We start from the raw sequence: 15,572 nt of genomic DNA, 5'->3' as shown, positions 1-15,572 counted from the left end.
CATTTAAATGTTTATAGATAAAAAATGCATAGAAACATCATTATTATTACGTTATTATAAAACTTCTAGCCTATGAATCAGTTAATTTGGTAACATTTTACAATAAGGTATCATTTGTTAACATTAGTTAATGTAATAACTAACATGAATTAACAATGAGCAATAGATTTGTTACAGTAATTATTAATCTTTGTTAATGCTAGTTAACAATTGTTTCGTTCAGTCGTTCATTGTTTGTTCATGTTAGTTCACAGTGCATTAACCAATGTTAACAAATACAACTTTTGATTTTAATAATGTATTAGTAAATGTAGAAATTAACATTAACAAAGATTAATAAATGCTGTAGAAGTATTGTTCATTCTCAGTTCATGACAAGTTAAAAGTTAACAAATTTTAACCTTTAAAGGTGCTCTAAGCGATGTCACGCGTTTTTTAGGCCAAAACATTTTTTGTTACATACAGCAAACATCTCCTCACTATCCGCTAGCTACCTGTCTCCTGAACACACTGTAACAAAACGTGGTCTCTGCAGACACCACAGGCTCCACAAACGGCAACAAAAACAAACTGGGCTAACCCGCACCATGAAACATAACAAACTGTTCCAGCCAATAACCGACAAGAAGGATTTGGGATGGGGTTTGGGGAGTGCGCGGATGAGGAGGAGGGAGGGTCTAGCTAGCCGCCGTTTTGTTTGACAATACTTTAAACGTCAACAAGAAGTGACGTCACCCAACATCACTTAGAGCACCTTTAATATTATGATATCTGGGGTTCCCTGAACAGTTTACAGCATTAATTGAGAGAAAAATTCTTTGAGGAAATTTACCATGTACTGAACCTGTAACAAATTGAAATAAACCAAACTTGAATCAAATTGCAAGCTTGTGAATCGAAATCAAATCTCAAATAGAATTTTTTGCTTTAAGCAAATGTTGTATTTTCCCTCTATTTTCTTGTCAGAGTGCACCAGAACGTTTTGTTTAAATGTTAAAATCACAAAAATGAAACCGAATCATGTGACACTGAAGACTGAGTAATGACTGCTGAAAATTCTGCTTTGTCACCACAAGAATAAACTACACTGCAATAAAGGAATACATTTTAAACTATTTACAAATATTACTGTTTTTCTGTATTTTTTATCAAATACATGCAGCCTTGGTGAGCATAAGAGACTTCTTTCAAAAACATTAAACAAATCTTCATTATTCCAAACTTTTGAACAATAGTGTATGCATTATAAAACCTTCTCAGTGAACATGTGCTGACGCTTTTAAGTGCCCTTGGGGTTTCAAGAATTTGCTATCATCTATTTATAGATGCTCTTATGTCAGTCTGGGTTTTATATTTCATCCAATTAGTCACTATCAGGGGAAAAACATGTTGTCCTATGTCAAACACAGCAACATGCACCCATTCAACTATCCATCCATCCATGCATCCAACCAGGCCAAATCAAATCATTATAGCAACAGAGACCCTTCACCCCCCTTCAGGGATTCGTCTGCTGAACAATGTCAGGGAATTAGCTCTGACTAGATGGCCGAGAGGCATGAGTGCTCGTGGTTGCACAATAATAACTATTGCATTTAGACTGTGATTGTCATTGAGGTTAAAGTGCCCTGTGACGGGGCTCTTTGACCAGGTGAGTAATCATCAAAGAAAGAGCCAGAGAGACAGAGAGTATCTTAATCAATCAAGAATAGTCTTCATAGCATGAACAAAACATGTGTATCAGCTTATTCTTTCAAAGCTTGGGGTCCAGAAATAGCATATTTGATTTGAAATCATCATTTGCGAGTCACAGATCTGTTTGTGTTGGTTATGTCACGTATAAACCACCATGACCTATGTCGAGGTTTGTTACATGAGTGCGGGGACATAATGATGGTTTAGCTGTCGCAGTCTCAGAAGACGACTAGCAGAATTGTAATAAAAGATAAAAAGGTGAAGAAATGGCTGTGTTCAGACAAGAAGCAAAAGCCCAACTTTTGTTTATAGCCTGACGTTAGCTTTTGGAGATTGTATTTAGTGTCAAAATTCATTAAAGTTGTGTTCATTTGTGAGGGTTCTTGATCTTGATGGACAAAATATGTAAGAATACTAAACTTTTGTTTGTCACAGAGCTTATTTTCTGAAATAATCCAAAAGCTTTTTTTGTCAAGAGAAGTGCTACCTTCTGGGTTGACCTACAAAAATATTATTCCTGCAGCACTCTATTAAACTCGACTTTACTCATTTATCGAATTGTAGGCTTGTTTATAGCGATGACAGCTGCTCAAATAGAAGTCACACCTTCAGTGAATAAAAAGCAAAAAATACATTCGCCCCCAGAAAGAAATCCAAATGCCTTGTGTGAGTCACAACGGTGCTGACGTTGAACTAAAAGCATCACTACTGCTGCTGCTTGATGGATCGAGCCCATGTGTCTAATATCCAGGGCATTATAGAGAGACAGCATTTGTCTGTTTCATGAATGTTTGTGTCTTGTAGTGATGAAGGCTGCAGTAGGTCATGGCAGGCGGACAGCAGCTGCTCCTACAGTATAAACAGTATTAGAGGGGATTTTGTTATTCCTTGAGGAAGGATTGGCAGTAGAGCAGCGGTTTGGTCTATCTCCAGGGGTACGTTCATTAACGTTGTGTGCCATGCTGTCATTGTCATTTGAGAAAGCAGTAAAAATAAAAATAAAAAAATCAACACCCTCACAAGGAGATGGACTTAGATGAGGAGGAATAGAAAAATAACAGTATGGAGAACATAAAGACATGAGAAGATTGTATATAGCTGTGGTGTAGTTTAAGCAAACACACCACATGCAAATTACATTATCTGCTGTTTGACTGGAATGATGTGCTTTTTACATGTTTACTTTTTTCCAATTAGGAAGCAAATTAACACTGTTCCATCATTTCGTGGCTTTCTTTCTTCTGTGGAACAGAAGAAGAACTTATTTTGAAAGCCAATGGGGTTCACTGTCAGCTATATATAAAAAAAAAAAAAACACTAAGAAATGTTTCAATACTATCTTCTTTTGTATTTCACAGAAGGAAGAGTCATACAAGTTTGGAACAACATGAGAGTAAGAAAACGATGACAGAAAAAGCAGTACTGTTAAGGTCATTAAGGTCAATGTCACAATTCAGCAGGAGAGCTCAAAACAATAGAAATGCTAACTGGCATTGCTGTTTTACATGTCAACAGACAAAGGGTAAGAAACACACAACCTTTACGTGCATGGCAAAAGGGCAGTGTTGAAATCGATGTGAAACTGAGTGTTGAAATTGATGTGGAAACCATAAAAAAATGTAAATAAATGAATACATTAATACTGTTTAAGTGTTTGGGGTCAGTAAGAATTTTTTCTATCTTTTTGAAAGAAGTCTCTTATGCTCAACAAATCATTTATTTGATCACAAATACAGTAATATTACAAAAAATTTATATATTTTAAATGTAATTTATTCCTGTGATGGCAAAGCTGAATTTTGAAACCATAATACATTTTTTCAGGATTAAATGAAGTTCAAAACGTAGGTTCGGGAGGAGCCTAAACATTCAGTCCTGTCAATCATCATTAAAAGCATATAAGCAGAAGACACAACGTCATTTCATTGACAAATTCTTCCGGCAGCCCTCCTCCTCCCCTTCTCCTCCAGTAAATCATCTTTATCCTCTTATGCGCAATTTCATCATGGGGGGGGTTTAACTCGGAGCTCAAGCCAAACCTCGGGTTCGAGCCTCCTCCACGGACAGCAAGCCAAGTTAGTTTACTATTAACCTTTAAGGCTGAATGGGCAGGCGAACTAGTGAATTGATAAAAAGTTCAAAAGAACAGATTTATTTTATTTTTTTTACATTATAAATGACTTTACTGTCAATTTAATGCATCTTTGCTGAATAAATTTCTATATATATATATATATATATATAAAAAAAAAATCTTACTGGCCTAAAACTTTTGAATGGTAGTGTACATTCATAAAGAGCAAACATTGCTGTCATGAAGCATGTGATCATCCTCAATCAATTTTTTTTTTTTTTTTTTTTTTTGTACAGTGCAGGTAATGCTGATCATGACACAAAATGAATCACTGGATGACACAAATGTCCTTCACACACTCAGACACAAGCGCACACACAGATTTTCGTGCACATGCTGGGCCTGACGGTTAGTAGGCTGCTCAGCTGACCTTTGTGCTTGCCCTTTTTCTCCTTCTTGGCGCTGCCAGTCTGAGGAGTGGAGGTAGGCGGCTTGGTTTTTTTAGCCGAGCGAGGGGCCTGAACCTCTGCTATGGCTTTAACTTCTTCCTGTTCCGCTTCTTGTACTAAACGAGGAGGTGCAGGAGGAGCCAGCAGGAGCAGAGAAGATAGTGTGAGAGAACACAAAAAAGGGAGGAAATAAAGAAAAGGGTTAAAATGAATGAGAGGAAAGAGAGTTAGCAAAGACACAAAGCAAAAACTAAGCTTACGTATTCAGCGCACACACAGGAGATGGCTGCAAGCTCAAAAAAACACTACATCCCACTGCTCTCGTATATGGAGATAGGTCAGTCTCATTATTATTTCACGCAAAAAACATAAAGCACACATGCGTAGCCAGTTTCACACGCAGGGAACCTAATTTTTTTCACAAAAAGCAATTCATGTGCGCAAAATACAATTATATATTCATAAAATACATTTCACAAATGCAAAACACAATTCTGTGCACAAAAAGTTTTAAATGATTAAAATGTATGAGTTTATCCTTGAATCTGAATGTGCAAATTATCATTCGCATGTGAATCGCCGTGGATTTGTGTGTGTGTGTATTTTTGAGACTTTCCTGGCAGCGCTCTCCTCCCACCTGGGTCAGTCGTACTCTTTAGCCAATCAGATTTAAGCTTAACAATCGACCAATCATAATCATGTGAGGGTATGCCAACCTGGAGTTAAAGGAACAATCAATCGCTCTTGCGTGCGGCAACACTTTGATAGCACTTAGCTTAGCCCAGTTCATTCATTAGGGACCAAACAGAGCAGAGGTATACAAGTCAATTTCTGTGTTAGAAAGTTAGAGATCAGTTAAAGCGTTTAACAGATGTAAGCAACTGCTGTGGGAATCAGATGTCCAAGATGTCCCATACTTTGTCCAAAATGAAGAGGAAATGATGTATTTTTGTTGTATTTTAGTGGCAAAGCCCCTCAGACAGCTCCCTCACTTAAAACCACTCAAATGCTATAGGGTGAGCAAAACAATAATCTTGGTGGCCAATGCCCACCTAGCTCCCTGGACTTAGTGCTGACCCTGGCCTAAATAGTGAATAGACCTATTTTTATGAGCACTCAATATTTAGTGATGACGATATTTGTACAAGCCATTTGTGCAACAGTATGCAGTGCTACATTATTATTGTTTCCTTGCATTTTTTCAGGATTAAACACCTTTGGCGTGACATCTGGATAGCAGTCACAAACATCTTAATTCATGTTGTTTCTTTATTCTCTTTTATACTTTATCTTTATATTAATGTCTTAATATAGTTAAGTGCTGTATTGTCATCTCAGAATTTTTTATGTCACAGGACAATGTTGTGAAGCATTCATTTTACTTTGCCTGGTAAAAAAAGCAGTTTTTATGCTGATCAGACAAAAGCACATCATCGAGATGCAAATAAGATCATGCAACTAAAATTACTTTGTAAACTCCATTCAATGATTTTACCATCACTTAATCTCCTGTTTCCTGCTCTTCCTCTGTCTGCACCTCTTATACTAGGTGTTTACTGCTTTAAATATAATACCAAATCTGATATGTCCTGACAGAGAAAGAGAGAGGTCCATTGATGACTGGATTCAACACATTTCATCTTTCCACCTGATGTATTGCACTTACATTTATCATTTGGCCATAAACATGTTTCAACTTTGAAAGAAAAGAAGATGGAATAGAATGGAATTGTGGTTCCCCAGTAGAATGGCCTTTGACTGAAGAACTTGTAGCCCAGCTTCAAACTGTTAGTCAGCTGATCTCACAACTATGGAGAAGACATATATTTCTCTGTACTAAATGTTGTGCTCCTTCATATTTGAGAGTGTCAGTTCATGATCTTCGTATGTAACAGGAACAATACAATTAATCTTAATTTTACATAGATTTTATTCACAAAGGATTCAGAAATGTTCAAATTAAAACTTATGTAACAAATGTATTTTTACAAAGGAACATTTAATAATTTAAGAGAACATTTAATAATGCAGGGCTTTATTCCTTGAGCGTGTACAGTACAGTACAGTACAGTGTGAATACAGTAACAATGCATGACTTTCAACCTCTTGTTAAAACAACTGTCAAAATGGATGGCTTGAAACATGACTATTAAATTACAATAGGAATGGTAAGGTCACGGTACTGGGTGTCTGCAACTTTATAACATCATCTGTCTCAGAAATCTGAAACAATAAAACTACATATATATGTAGCTTAAAACAACACAGAAATGAAACGTAAATGGTCTCCAATGTATGCACATCATTACATACATTATCATCATCCGTTGAATGTGCGGTGGACAAGACGTGACATGCAGGTACAAACACACTGCTGTGACCGCTCTTTCCTATCTTCATTAAATAAAACATCAAGAGACAGCGTGAAAAATATCCCAAAACATTATATTTTCTTAATCGTCTATTTATATAGAACATTTCTCATGTCTCTTCAGTCAAAACATTGTTATGCTTTCTATGGAGTTTATGAATCTAAAATCCTAAAGTTGTATGGTATGCACATGAATAAAAATTATTTATGAAGTAAAAATAAAATAAATGTTGATGTTCACATGTGGACTTAAGTTACTATTGTTTTAACTGATCTCTAAATTGAACTTAAAGTCCCCCTGTAGTCGATCATTTTATCCCTTAAAACTCATATTTATCAGCCAAAATGACATATTTAAAAGTTTTTCCTTGAAAAAAATTCATCATGCCTTAAAATTGCTTGAGGAACTCTACACCCTTGCATCATTTATTATACGTGGTTCTATGAATATACAAATCAGCCCCGCCTCCACACACTCACACCAGCTCAGAGATCCACTCGTTGATGTTCACACGTTGACGTTTGGTTTCTGTTTTCCTTTGTTCTGTTCCCAGCACTCGTTTGTCGTCTTAGTTAGCGGCCAAGCACTGAAAGTACGTAGGCACCTATTGAAATTGTTGGCATTCTTATTATTCTTCTTCTTCCGTTTCTTCTTCCGTATGGAAGTCTATGGCAGCCCATAGAACCGCTTGCGGAAAAGTTATGAAATTTGGCATACTGATAGAGGACAGTCTGAACAGTCACCATAGCGAATTTGGAGTCTCTAACTCAATCCCTCTAGTGCCACCAACTGTCCAAAGTTTCACTCATGTTAATGCTAATAACCGATTTAACCGTTAATCCGATTTTCACGAAAATTTAAACAGATAATCTTCAGACCAGGCCGACAAAAAGTTATGGTCTTACCATTTACAAAACTTGGTATGGGTCATCGGCACGATGCTCTGAAAGAGTCTGAGAAGTTTCGGACCAAATTATTCGGAAAAAAATTATTTACATGCTTATAACTTTGGATTTGGTTTACTTATTTTCATGGGAGTCATCTCCTTACATTCCTGAATCCTTGCCGAGTCTAGCGATACCAAACATTCTAGGTTTTGCCTTATGGTTAGCGCAATGTTGAAAATTAGCGCTTAAAAATATTTGCAAATATCTTCAAAACCGTTAGACCGATTGAGATGAAATCACTGTAGGAAGTTTGGAATCATAGGTCGTTGGCAACATGCTAATGCCCAAATGTCAAATTTTTTATAGTAAGCAGCAAAAAAATCCAATCAAAGTTGATCATGGGTCATTTGTTATGCTCTCATACATATAAATGTCTATAACTCCAAAACAAAATGAAATATTTTCACCAAATTTGACACGCACATGTATGGTCTCACTCCGAGGACACATAAAAGAAGCGGTGGAACTGCACCACGTGGTGGCGCTATAATAGAACAAAACAAGGACATTGCCATTGTAATTTCATGATATTAAATGCAACACTTTACGAATACATTGGTGTAACGTTACAAAACTCTGCATGTGTCTTGATTACCCATTAAATCATATTTTTAGTTACTGTACATATGATTTTTCAGCCATTTTGTCTAAAATCATCTTTAAATGTCTCTAATTTCTCATTGTTTCAGTTGATCTGACACTCCCAGCCATGTTGGCATGTCTTATTGTCTTCTTTGCGCTTGGCCCCAATAATTGCTGCTAGCAGCTAGATAATATGATTTGTCATTCTGTTCAGCTGTGTTCACCTTATCATCATCAGTATATAAGTTCCTGTGTTTTCAGTGTTCTTTGTCCGGTCTCGTTAATGCCCGAGTTTGCCTGCCTGTATTAGAGTTGACTCTTGTGCAGAAAGCGATGCATAAGGATGTAGTGTAACGACGAATTATAATTTTTTACGAAGTGTTGACAACTTAGTGTTAACTAATAATTGTTGCAAAATATTAGTGTTTTCCTGAAACTGGGTGTCGTTACAATACATCCTTATGCATGCCAGGACTTTTACATGCTTTTCCCAAATCACGGAAGTGACCTCGACATCCGGGTTAGCAGTAGCATGAGCCGTCAGGCAAGTGTTATTTAAATAAACTCCTGATGTGCTTACAAACTTTCCAATGCCTCGTTTTATGAGTACAGAACCTATTTGTACTACTGTAGAAGTTTGGTACCATTCTGGGCATTATTAGTGGGGTACTTTACGAGGTACATCCTTGGATCCATTAGCGCCTGCACTAAGCCATAAGGCTGATATCTCTAAATAAGCTCTAACTTTAATAATGTTTGACCAAGGGAAAAAAGGCCTCTTGGGGGGGTGGGGGGGAGTGTTTGGCTCGAGGTCATGGTGCAAAGGACCCTAGGTTGATTTTACTCTGAACCATCCTTTTAAGCAACGGATCAGGGAGGGTTCCTCTGAGTCTGTGCCCCCTGACAATACTCACAAAAGTGCATATCACTGTCAGTTCGAAGCTTGTCGATAGATGGAGTACATCACTAACACTGAAAGGCTTAAAAAGACAAGCCTGTCAGACAGAGTGAGATAAAAGTGATCAATGGTTTAGTTATTGGAAAGACACAACAGAGATGTTGCTATTTTTAAAAGACGAAGTGACTCAGAAGGAAACAATGAAGCTGTTTTTTCTTACTCATGCTTTGAGAGACAGAAGGCATCAATTCACAGGTGAGTAAAACTCTTCACTGCTCAAGCTTCACTTGTCTGCATTAAATTCTGTAAAGACGCAATGCTGCAAAAATATGCAGCTTTGACCCACCCTAGTCCCTAAATGGTTCTGATGCTGCTTTGCTTCTGTGACAACGAAACCCTCAAATGTTTTTTGCTGTCATTTCAAAATATACATGTAACTGAATCATTATCAAAGCTTAACGGGTGAAATAAAATCATGCAAATAAATATTAAAGCAAACACTGGTTGAGAGCAGGATTTTACACATGTAAGATTATAAAGTATTAGAAATTTGATAAATTCATACTAAAATAATGTTTTATCATTACATTAGAAATTATCATATTGTGTTTGCATTTTCCATGAAATGAGTGTCATCCACACAAATTACCAAACCTAATAATTACACAAAGGCCTGTTACTTAGCTTTCTTGGAACTGAATACAACATAACTATGCCTTCAATTGCGATTAAAACATTTGAATCAATTTGCCAACAAATTTAATATTTTTAGCCATCATTTTATGCAATAACATTACTTCTGCATTGATGCCCCTTTGTGCAGCAAAATTGTATCTTGTTGAGGTATGCCACTTCAGATGCAGCATCTGTGTTGCCTTTACAGTGTAAAGATGGCATAATAAATTGAAAACATCCAAATAGGGCTGACAAACACAAATGTACAAAGAAGGAAATAATATGCACAGCATAATCGATTACAGTTTTACAATTCGCTGAAGCTCAGGCTGGATGAGAGCCAAAGGTGCTCTCTCTTTGATGAGACAGCACAACACCGAGGGAAACACAGTAAATTATTCATAATACTGTAAACCGCTATCAACAGACATTCCTCTCTTTCATAACACAACACAAGCCTGTGAGGATTAGTATAGTCCCAGAGTACAGGTGATCAGTATCAACTGATTTACTGGAATGTCTTGGACTCAGTACAAGTTCAACTCTATCGACAGTATCTGTGGCATCATGTCACCTGAAAACAATCTAGTTCCTCAGCTTGTAAAAAATAAATAAAGGAAAAACTCCTTCTGGTTCTTCATTAGACAAATGTCATAGGAGCAGTCACATGCAGGAATGTGACCACAAACTTCTGACACGGTCAGAACTTCATCAGAGGCATTGGCATATCAAAACAAACATTTAAAGACTGCTTACAGTGTGCATAGAAGTGATGTTACTGTAAACTAAAATGAAAACTATTAAAAGTTTGTAGTAATTGAAAAAAAGAGCTCAAATAAAATCAAATATAAACCTTCGATGAAAAAACAAAACTTAAAAACGTACATGAAAATTAGAATGGAAATGTTGCCTTGGCAACTAACTGAAATAAAAAAAAATTAAGTTGAAGTACTAAAAATAAAAATATAGTTTTAAAAATAAAACTAAATAGAATACTAATAAAATAGCTAAATCACATAATCAAATGATTTAAACCAAATAAATAGCTGAAAATATAAAAACAAATTGGTCACACTTTAGTTTATGGTCCAATTACTACTGTTAACTGTTAACTACAACTTTTGCCTCAATAAACTCCTGATGACTGCTTATTAATAGGTAGTAAGGTGGTTGTAAGATTAGGTATTGGGTGGGAATTGGGTAGGATTAAGGGATGTAGAATATGATCATGCAGAATAAGGCATTAATATGTACTTTATAAGTACTAATAAAAAGCCAATATGCATGCTAATAAACAACTAGTTAATAGTGAGAATTGGACCCTAAGCTAAAGTGTTACCAACCAATTTTATTTCAAAATACTGGGAAATATATAAATAATTCTAAAATAGCACTGGTGCACAAGGCTTTAAACAAACAAAATATATAAGATGTTGTTAAATATATTGTTAAACTCTATAATGTAGATCCATAACACACATCACAGTTCTTTATTACTCTGCCATTTTCTCCAGAATAGGCTATTTCATTCTGTAGAGCTTAGCCATAATGCCAAACAGATGTTTTAATATAGATGATTGAGGTCTGCAGTGACATTGTAGGAAGGGTTTATCTAACACTGAGCAGTCTGGGACAGAGATCAATAGAGTAACTCAAGCCAGTACCGCTGGCAGTGCGAAGAATGGCAGCATTGTTTGCCGAACAATCAGCAAACAAGCATTTCCATTTTCAATCACCGGCCTTTGTGGGCCGCTCTGTTTGAGCAGCTTGGGTCGATATTGGCATGTCAGTGTAAAGACAGCTTGGAATAACGTCTCATGCCCTCGAGATTGAACCTGACCCTTGAGTCTCTGTGGCACTATGGTTATGTGATATTTTATGAAAGTGTTTTTTTGCTATGTGGCTATGTGTACCGTGGTAGATGGTGCTGCTGTTGCCGCTGAGGTAGCTCTCCACGAGGGGAGCCTGTTCCTCCGACTGTCGGGTCCTGCGCACCCGAGACCGCCCGTCCAGATTAGACTGCACCATCAGGGGCTCCTGACGTTTCTTTTTCTGCTTCTGTTCCAGTAAAGCTCGCTACAAACACACATTAACAGACACACAATACAGTACAATAGGTCAAAACAGTTTTGAGATTTTAGTTACAGTACTTGTGCTCAATGATACTCGATGCAATATATAATCAAAGAACATAATGATGTTCAAAAACTGTATGAACATTCAAAATATGCACAGTCTGAAGAGAAAACCGATCAATGACTACATGTAACGTCTAGGGCTTCCCCCTAATAGTGAAAGTGACATGTGAAGGCCAAGTATGGTAACCCATACTCGGAATTTGTCCCCTGCATTTAACCCATCCAAGTTAGTGCACACACTAGGAGTAATGAGTAGTGAACACACACACACACACACACTGCAAACCGTGAACAACCGGAGCAGTGGGCAGCCATTTTTGCTGTGGCGCCCAGGGAGCGATTGGGGGTATTGGGGCATAAATATGAAGAAATATTGAAATGAAATGTGAACACAAATAACTGGCACAAAATATATTTATTTCGGAGAGAACTGCCTCTTAATTCTAATTTATCCGCCAAAAAACAAACATCCGCAAAGTTGCTTAAAATGACTGCAGTATTACAGCAAGTATCTGTATTATTAAAGGGGTTTCATAGTACATAGCACTGCTTCTGTACTTCTGGCAATTTTATTCAGCTTATTTCCATGTTCTGAAAAGTTTTTGTTGTGTGTGTGGAAAAATAGAGCTGGAGATGAGGACCGGATCCACTGCATGTTTTAACCTCAGGGATGCATTTATCTGTTGTAATATTTCCACATAAATAATGCAGATCTTTCAATATCAAAAACTCACTTTCACTTTCACAAAAGGATACCACTGTGCATGGATGTGAAATGCATCTGCTGTGTTTTCTGAAAACCTAAAAAATCTATGTTAAAAATCGTAATAATAATCGTAGTATTGACCGTTTGTGTAATTAATTATCGTATTGTTACGAATATAAGACGACCCTGATGATAATATGCCCCCCCCCCCCCCCCCTTTTTTTTTTTTACATGTACCTTTTTGAGGACCAAATCTTGTCTTTTATAAAGAAAATTATTTTATTTGAAAATAATTTTCATATTGGATATTTTTCATATTAAATTTTTTATATCGAAAGTATGGTAAATACTAGTAAAATGTACCAACAATCACATTTAAAAATAAACACTTTATGGCATACTATAAAAATAACCTGTAGTTCTCATTTCCAGTAGATTTCACTTTTTTTTTTATGTACAGTGACAGATGTTGACATGTCAAAAAAAAACAAATGTGTTTGATCCTTCTCATCTCACTAATGCGCCAGTGGGCGGGGCCAAAGATGTAGGGGTGGTCTTTCGTCGCACTATTGCATCATAATGTGACCAAACTGAAAAAACAAATAGTTTTCAGAGCTTGGTTTCAGTAAAAGCTGTTTTTGGACTAACGAGGAACTTTTGAGTTCTGAAACTTACAGGATGTTTTTATAGTACAATGACCTCTTACATGTCAAAAGATCAAGGAAAATTTGATTTCTAAATTCATGATCCCTTTAAAGGGATAGTTCACTTTGAAATTAATTTTTGATATGTTTTAGCTTACCTCAAGGGCATCCAAGATGTAGGTGTCTTTGTTTCCGCAGTAGTTTCAATTTTGATATTTTTAGGTCAAACCGTTCTTGTCTGTCAGTCATATAAGGTCTATGGTCACTGGATCAAAACACAAGCACAGAGTCCAAATTAAAACAATTCCCCATCGTCCAAATGAAACAATTCCCCATCATAAGTACACATTGATGGCCTAAGACACGAAACGAGCGGTTTGTGTGAGAAAACGAACAGTATTTATATCGTTGTTATCTCTTGAAAACAGCACACGTCCAAATGATCTGACGGCGCGGGCGGGTATAGATATATACATAGATGTCGCCTTGGCTACGGTTTCGTTCCAATGAACTGCAGTAGCGAAGGCGACATCTAGTGTATACATCTATACCCGCCAGCGGGCGGGTATAGGTATATACACTAGATGTCGCTTGGCTACGGTTTCGTTCCAATGAACTGCAGTAGCCAAGGCGACATCTATGTATATATCTATACCCGCCCGCACCGTCAGATCATTTGGACGTGTGCTGTTTTCAAGAGATAACAACGATATAAATACTGTTCGTTTTATCACACAAACCGCTCGTTTCGTGTCTTAGGCCATCAATGTGTACTTATGATGGGGAATTGTTTCATTTGGACGATGGGGAATTGTTTTAATTTGGACTCTGTGCTTGTGTTTTGATCCAGTGACCATCGACATGCATTATATGACTGACAGACAAAAACGGTTTGACCTAAAAATATCAAAATTGAAACTACTGTGGAAACAAAGACACCTACATCTTGGATGCCCTTGAGGTAAGCTAAAACATATCAAAAATTAATTTCAAAGTGAACTATCCCTTTAATATTCTGCATTATAGCATCAATCTGAATCTACATAATATACAAAACTTATGAAGGAAAATAAATTTATAGTAAACCTGACCAAAAATAGTATCAAGAGAAAAACTAAATTATTAAAACTTAAACTAAAATGAAAACAATATTATATACATTTAATTATAACTATATATCTAAAAAGGTCCAAGGCAACTAAAGAGGTGAGCTTTCTCAGTCGCTCAACTGAAGCTCCATGACTCACAGCACTGACATCACCATTCTGTTTAGTTTTGTTCATGGACTTTCAGTTTGTTTTTTATTTGTCACGTGTTTCCTTGTTCTGACTCCCGCCACTCGTCTGTCTCCATAGTTATCGTCATTATTAGATTGGTTTCAGTTGTGTTCTATTAATTATCCTCGTTTGTGTATAAGTTGATCACTCACATTCATTCTCTGTTCATGAAATTTTTAACTTAATTTAAAAGGAAAGAAGTGCAACATAACACATCTTCAAATCTGGAAACTTTTGAGTTTTGACTAAGGCTGTAATCTCCCAGTCGATTAGTCGATTATTTGGTCGATACGTTCTGGCTCGACCAAAATTCTGATTGGTCGATTTTTTGCCGCGTTCATTTCATCAGGTGGAAAGCACTAATTGCTAATGGGGGTGTTTTCAGAGCACCCCTGTTTCACAGGTAACAGTCTGTCTTCAGAACACCCCCCTTGTTTTCACTTCTTTTGGATTAGCCCAACCCACTGGAGAAGAGAGACACTAGAGAAGAAAGTAGGCTAGGCTACTAGAAGGTTTGCTGAATATTATTTATTTAATTGTGATTGTGTTTAATTCATAGTCAGTCAAACCTCTTCTACCATGTCAACAAAGACATCGGCAGTGTGGCAGCATTTTTTTAAAAGTTAATAGTCTATTCGTGTCTCAGCCGCGAAGCTGAGCTGCACAGAGCGGCTGAAATGATAGTGTCTGTCAGTTATTATAATACATATGACAAAAACAACTGTCTAAATTATTTTGCATATTCCTCAAAAGTTATTGTGATGATATCACTAGTTGACAACATAGTAGCCTACTATTTTCGGAAATCATAGGCTATGATATTGCGCAGGTGCACGTGATGCAACGCTGTCAGAGCCGGCAGACTCGTGTGTTAGACTCATTTCAGTGCAAAATAATTAACTTAGGACAAAAACTGCAAATAGCCTACTAGTTTTTTATGTTTATTTATAATTCATTTAGGCGGACAACAAGGCTACCAAGTACTGCGCACAGTGCGCAGCTAATTCATTTAACGGGTTTTTTTCCTAACGTAATTTTAATCGATTTTTAGTCGAAAATTTCAGGACTTCAGTCGACCAAGATTTTCTTTGGTTGATTACAGCCCTAGTTTTGAC

At 36.7% G+C, this 15,572-nt stretch overlaps 1 protein-coding gene across 6 annotated transcripts in view; it reads right to left on the bottom strand.

Moving 5' to 3' along the window:
• The window catches only part of tub (TUB bipartite transcription factor), an 82,780-nt gene that overhangs the window by 10,328 nt on the left and 56,880 nt on the right, over positions 1–15,572 (bottom strand). For 5 of the 6 annotated variants that reach the window (XM_084405327.1, XM_084405331.1, XM_084405328.1 and 2 more), the window contains exons 3-4: positions 11,606–11,768; positions 4,200–4,334 (exon numbers count right to left, since the gene is read on the bottom strand). In XM_084405327.1, coding sequence (XP_084261453.1) covers positions 4,200–4,334; positions 11,606–11,768 — 298 coding nt within the window. The remainder of the gene's footprint in view (positions 1–4,199; positions 4,335–11,605; positions 11,769–15,572) is intronic. The other variant, XM_084405329.1, reaches the window with a different exon arrangement.

The sequence above is a fragment of the Rutilus rutilus genome, assembly GCF_951802725.1.
Source record: "Rutilus rutilus genome assembly, chromosome: 3".
NCBI lineage: Eukaryota > Metazoa > Chordata > Actinopteri > Cypriniformes > Leuciscidae > Rutilus > Rutilus rutilus.
This window is presented reverse-complemented; position numbering and strand designations above follow the sequence as displayed.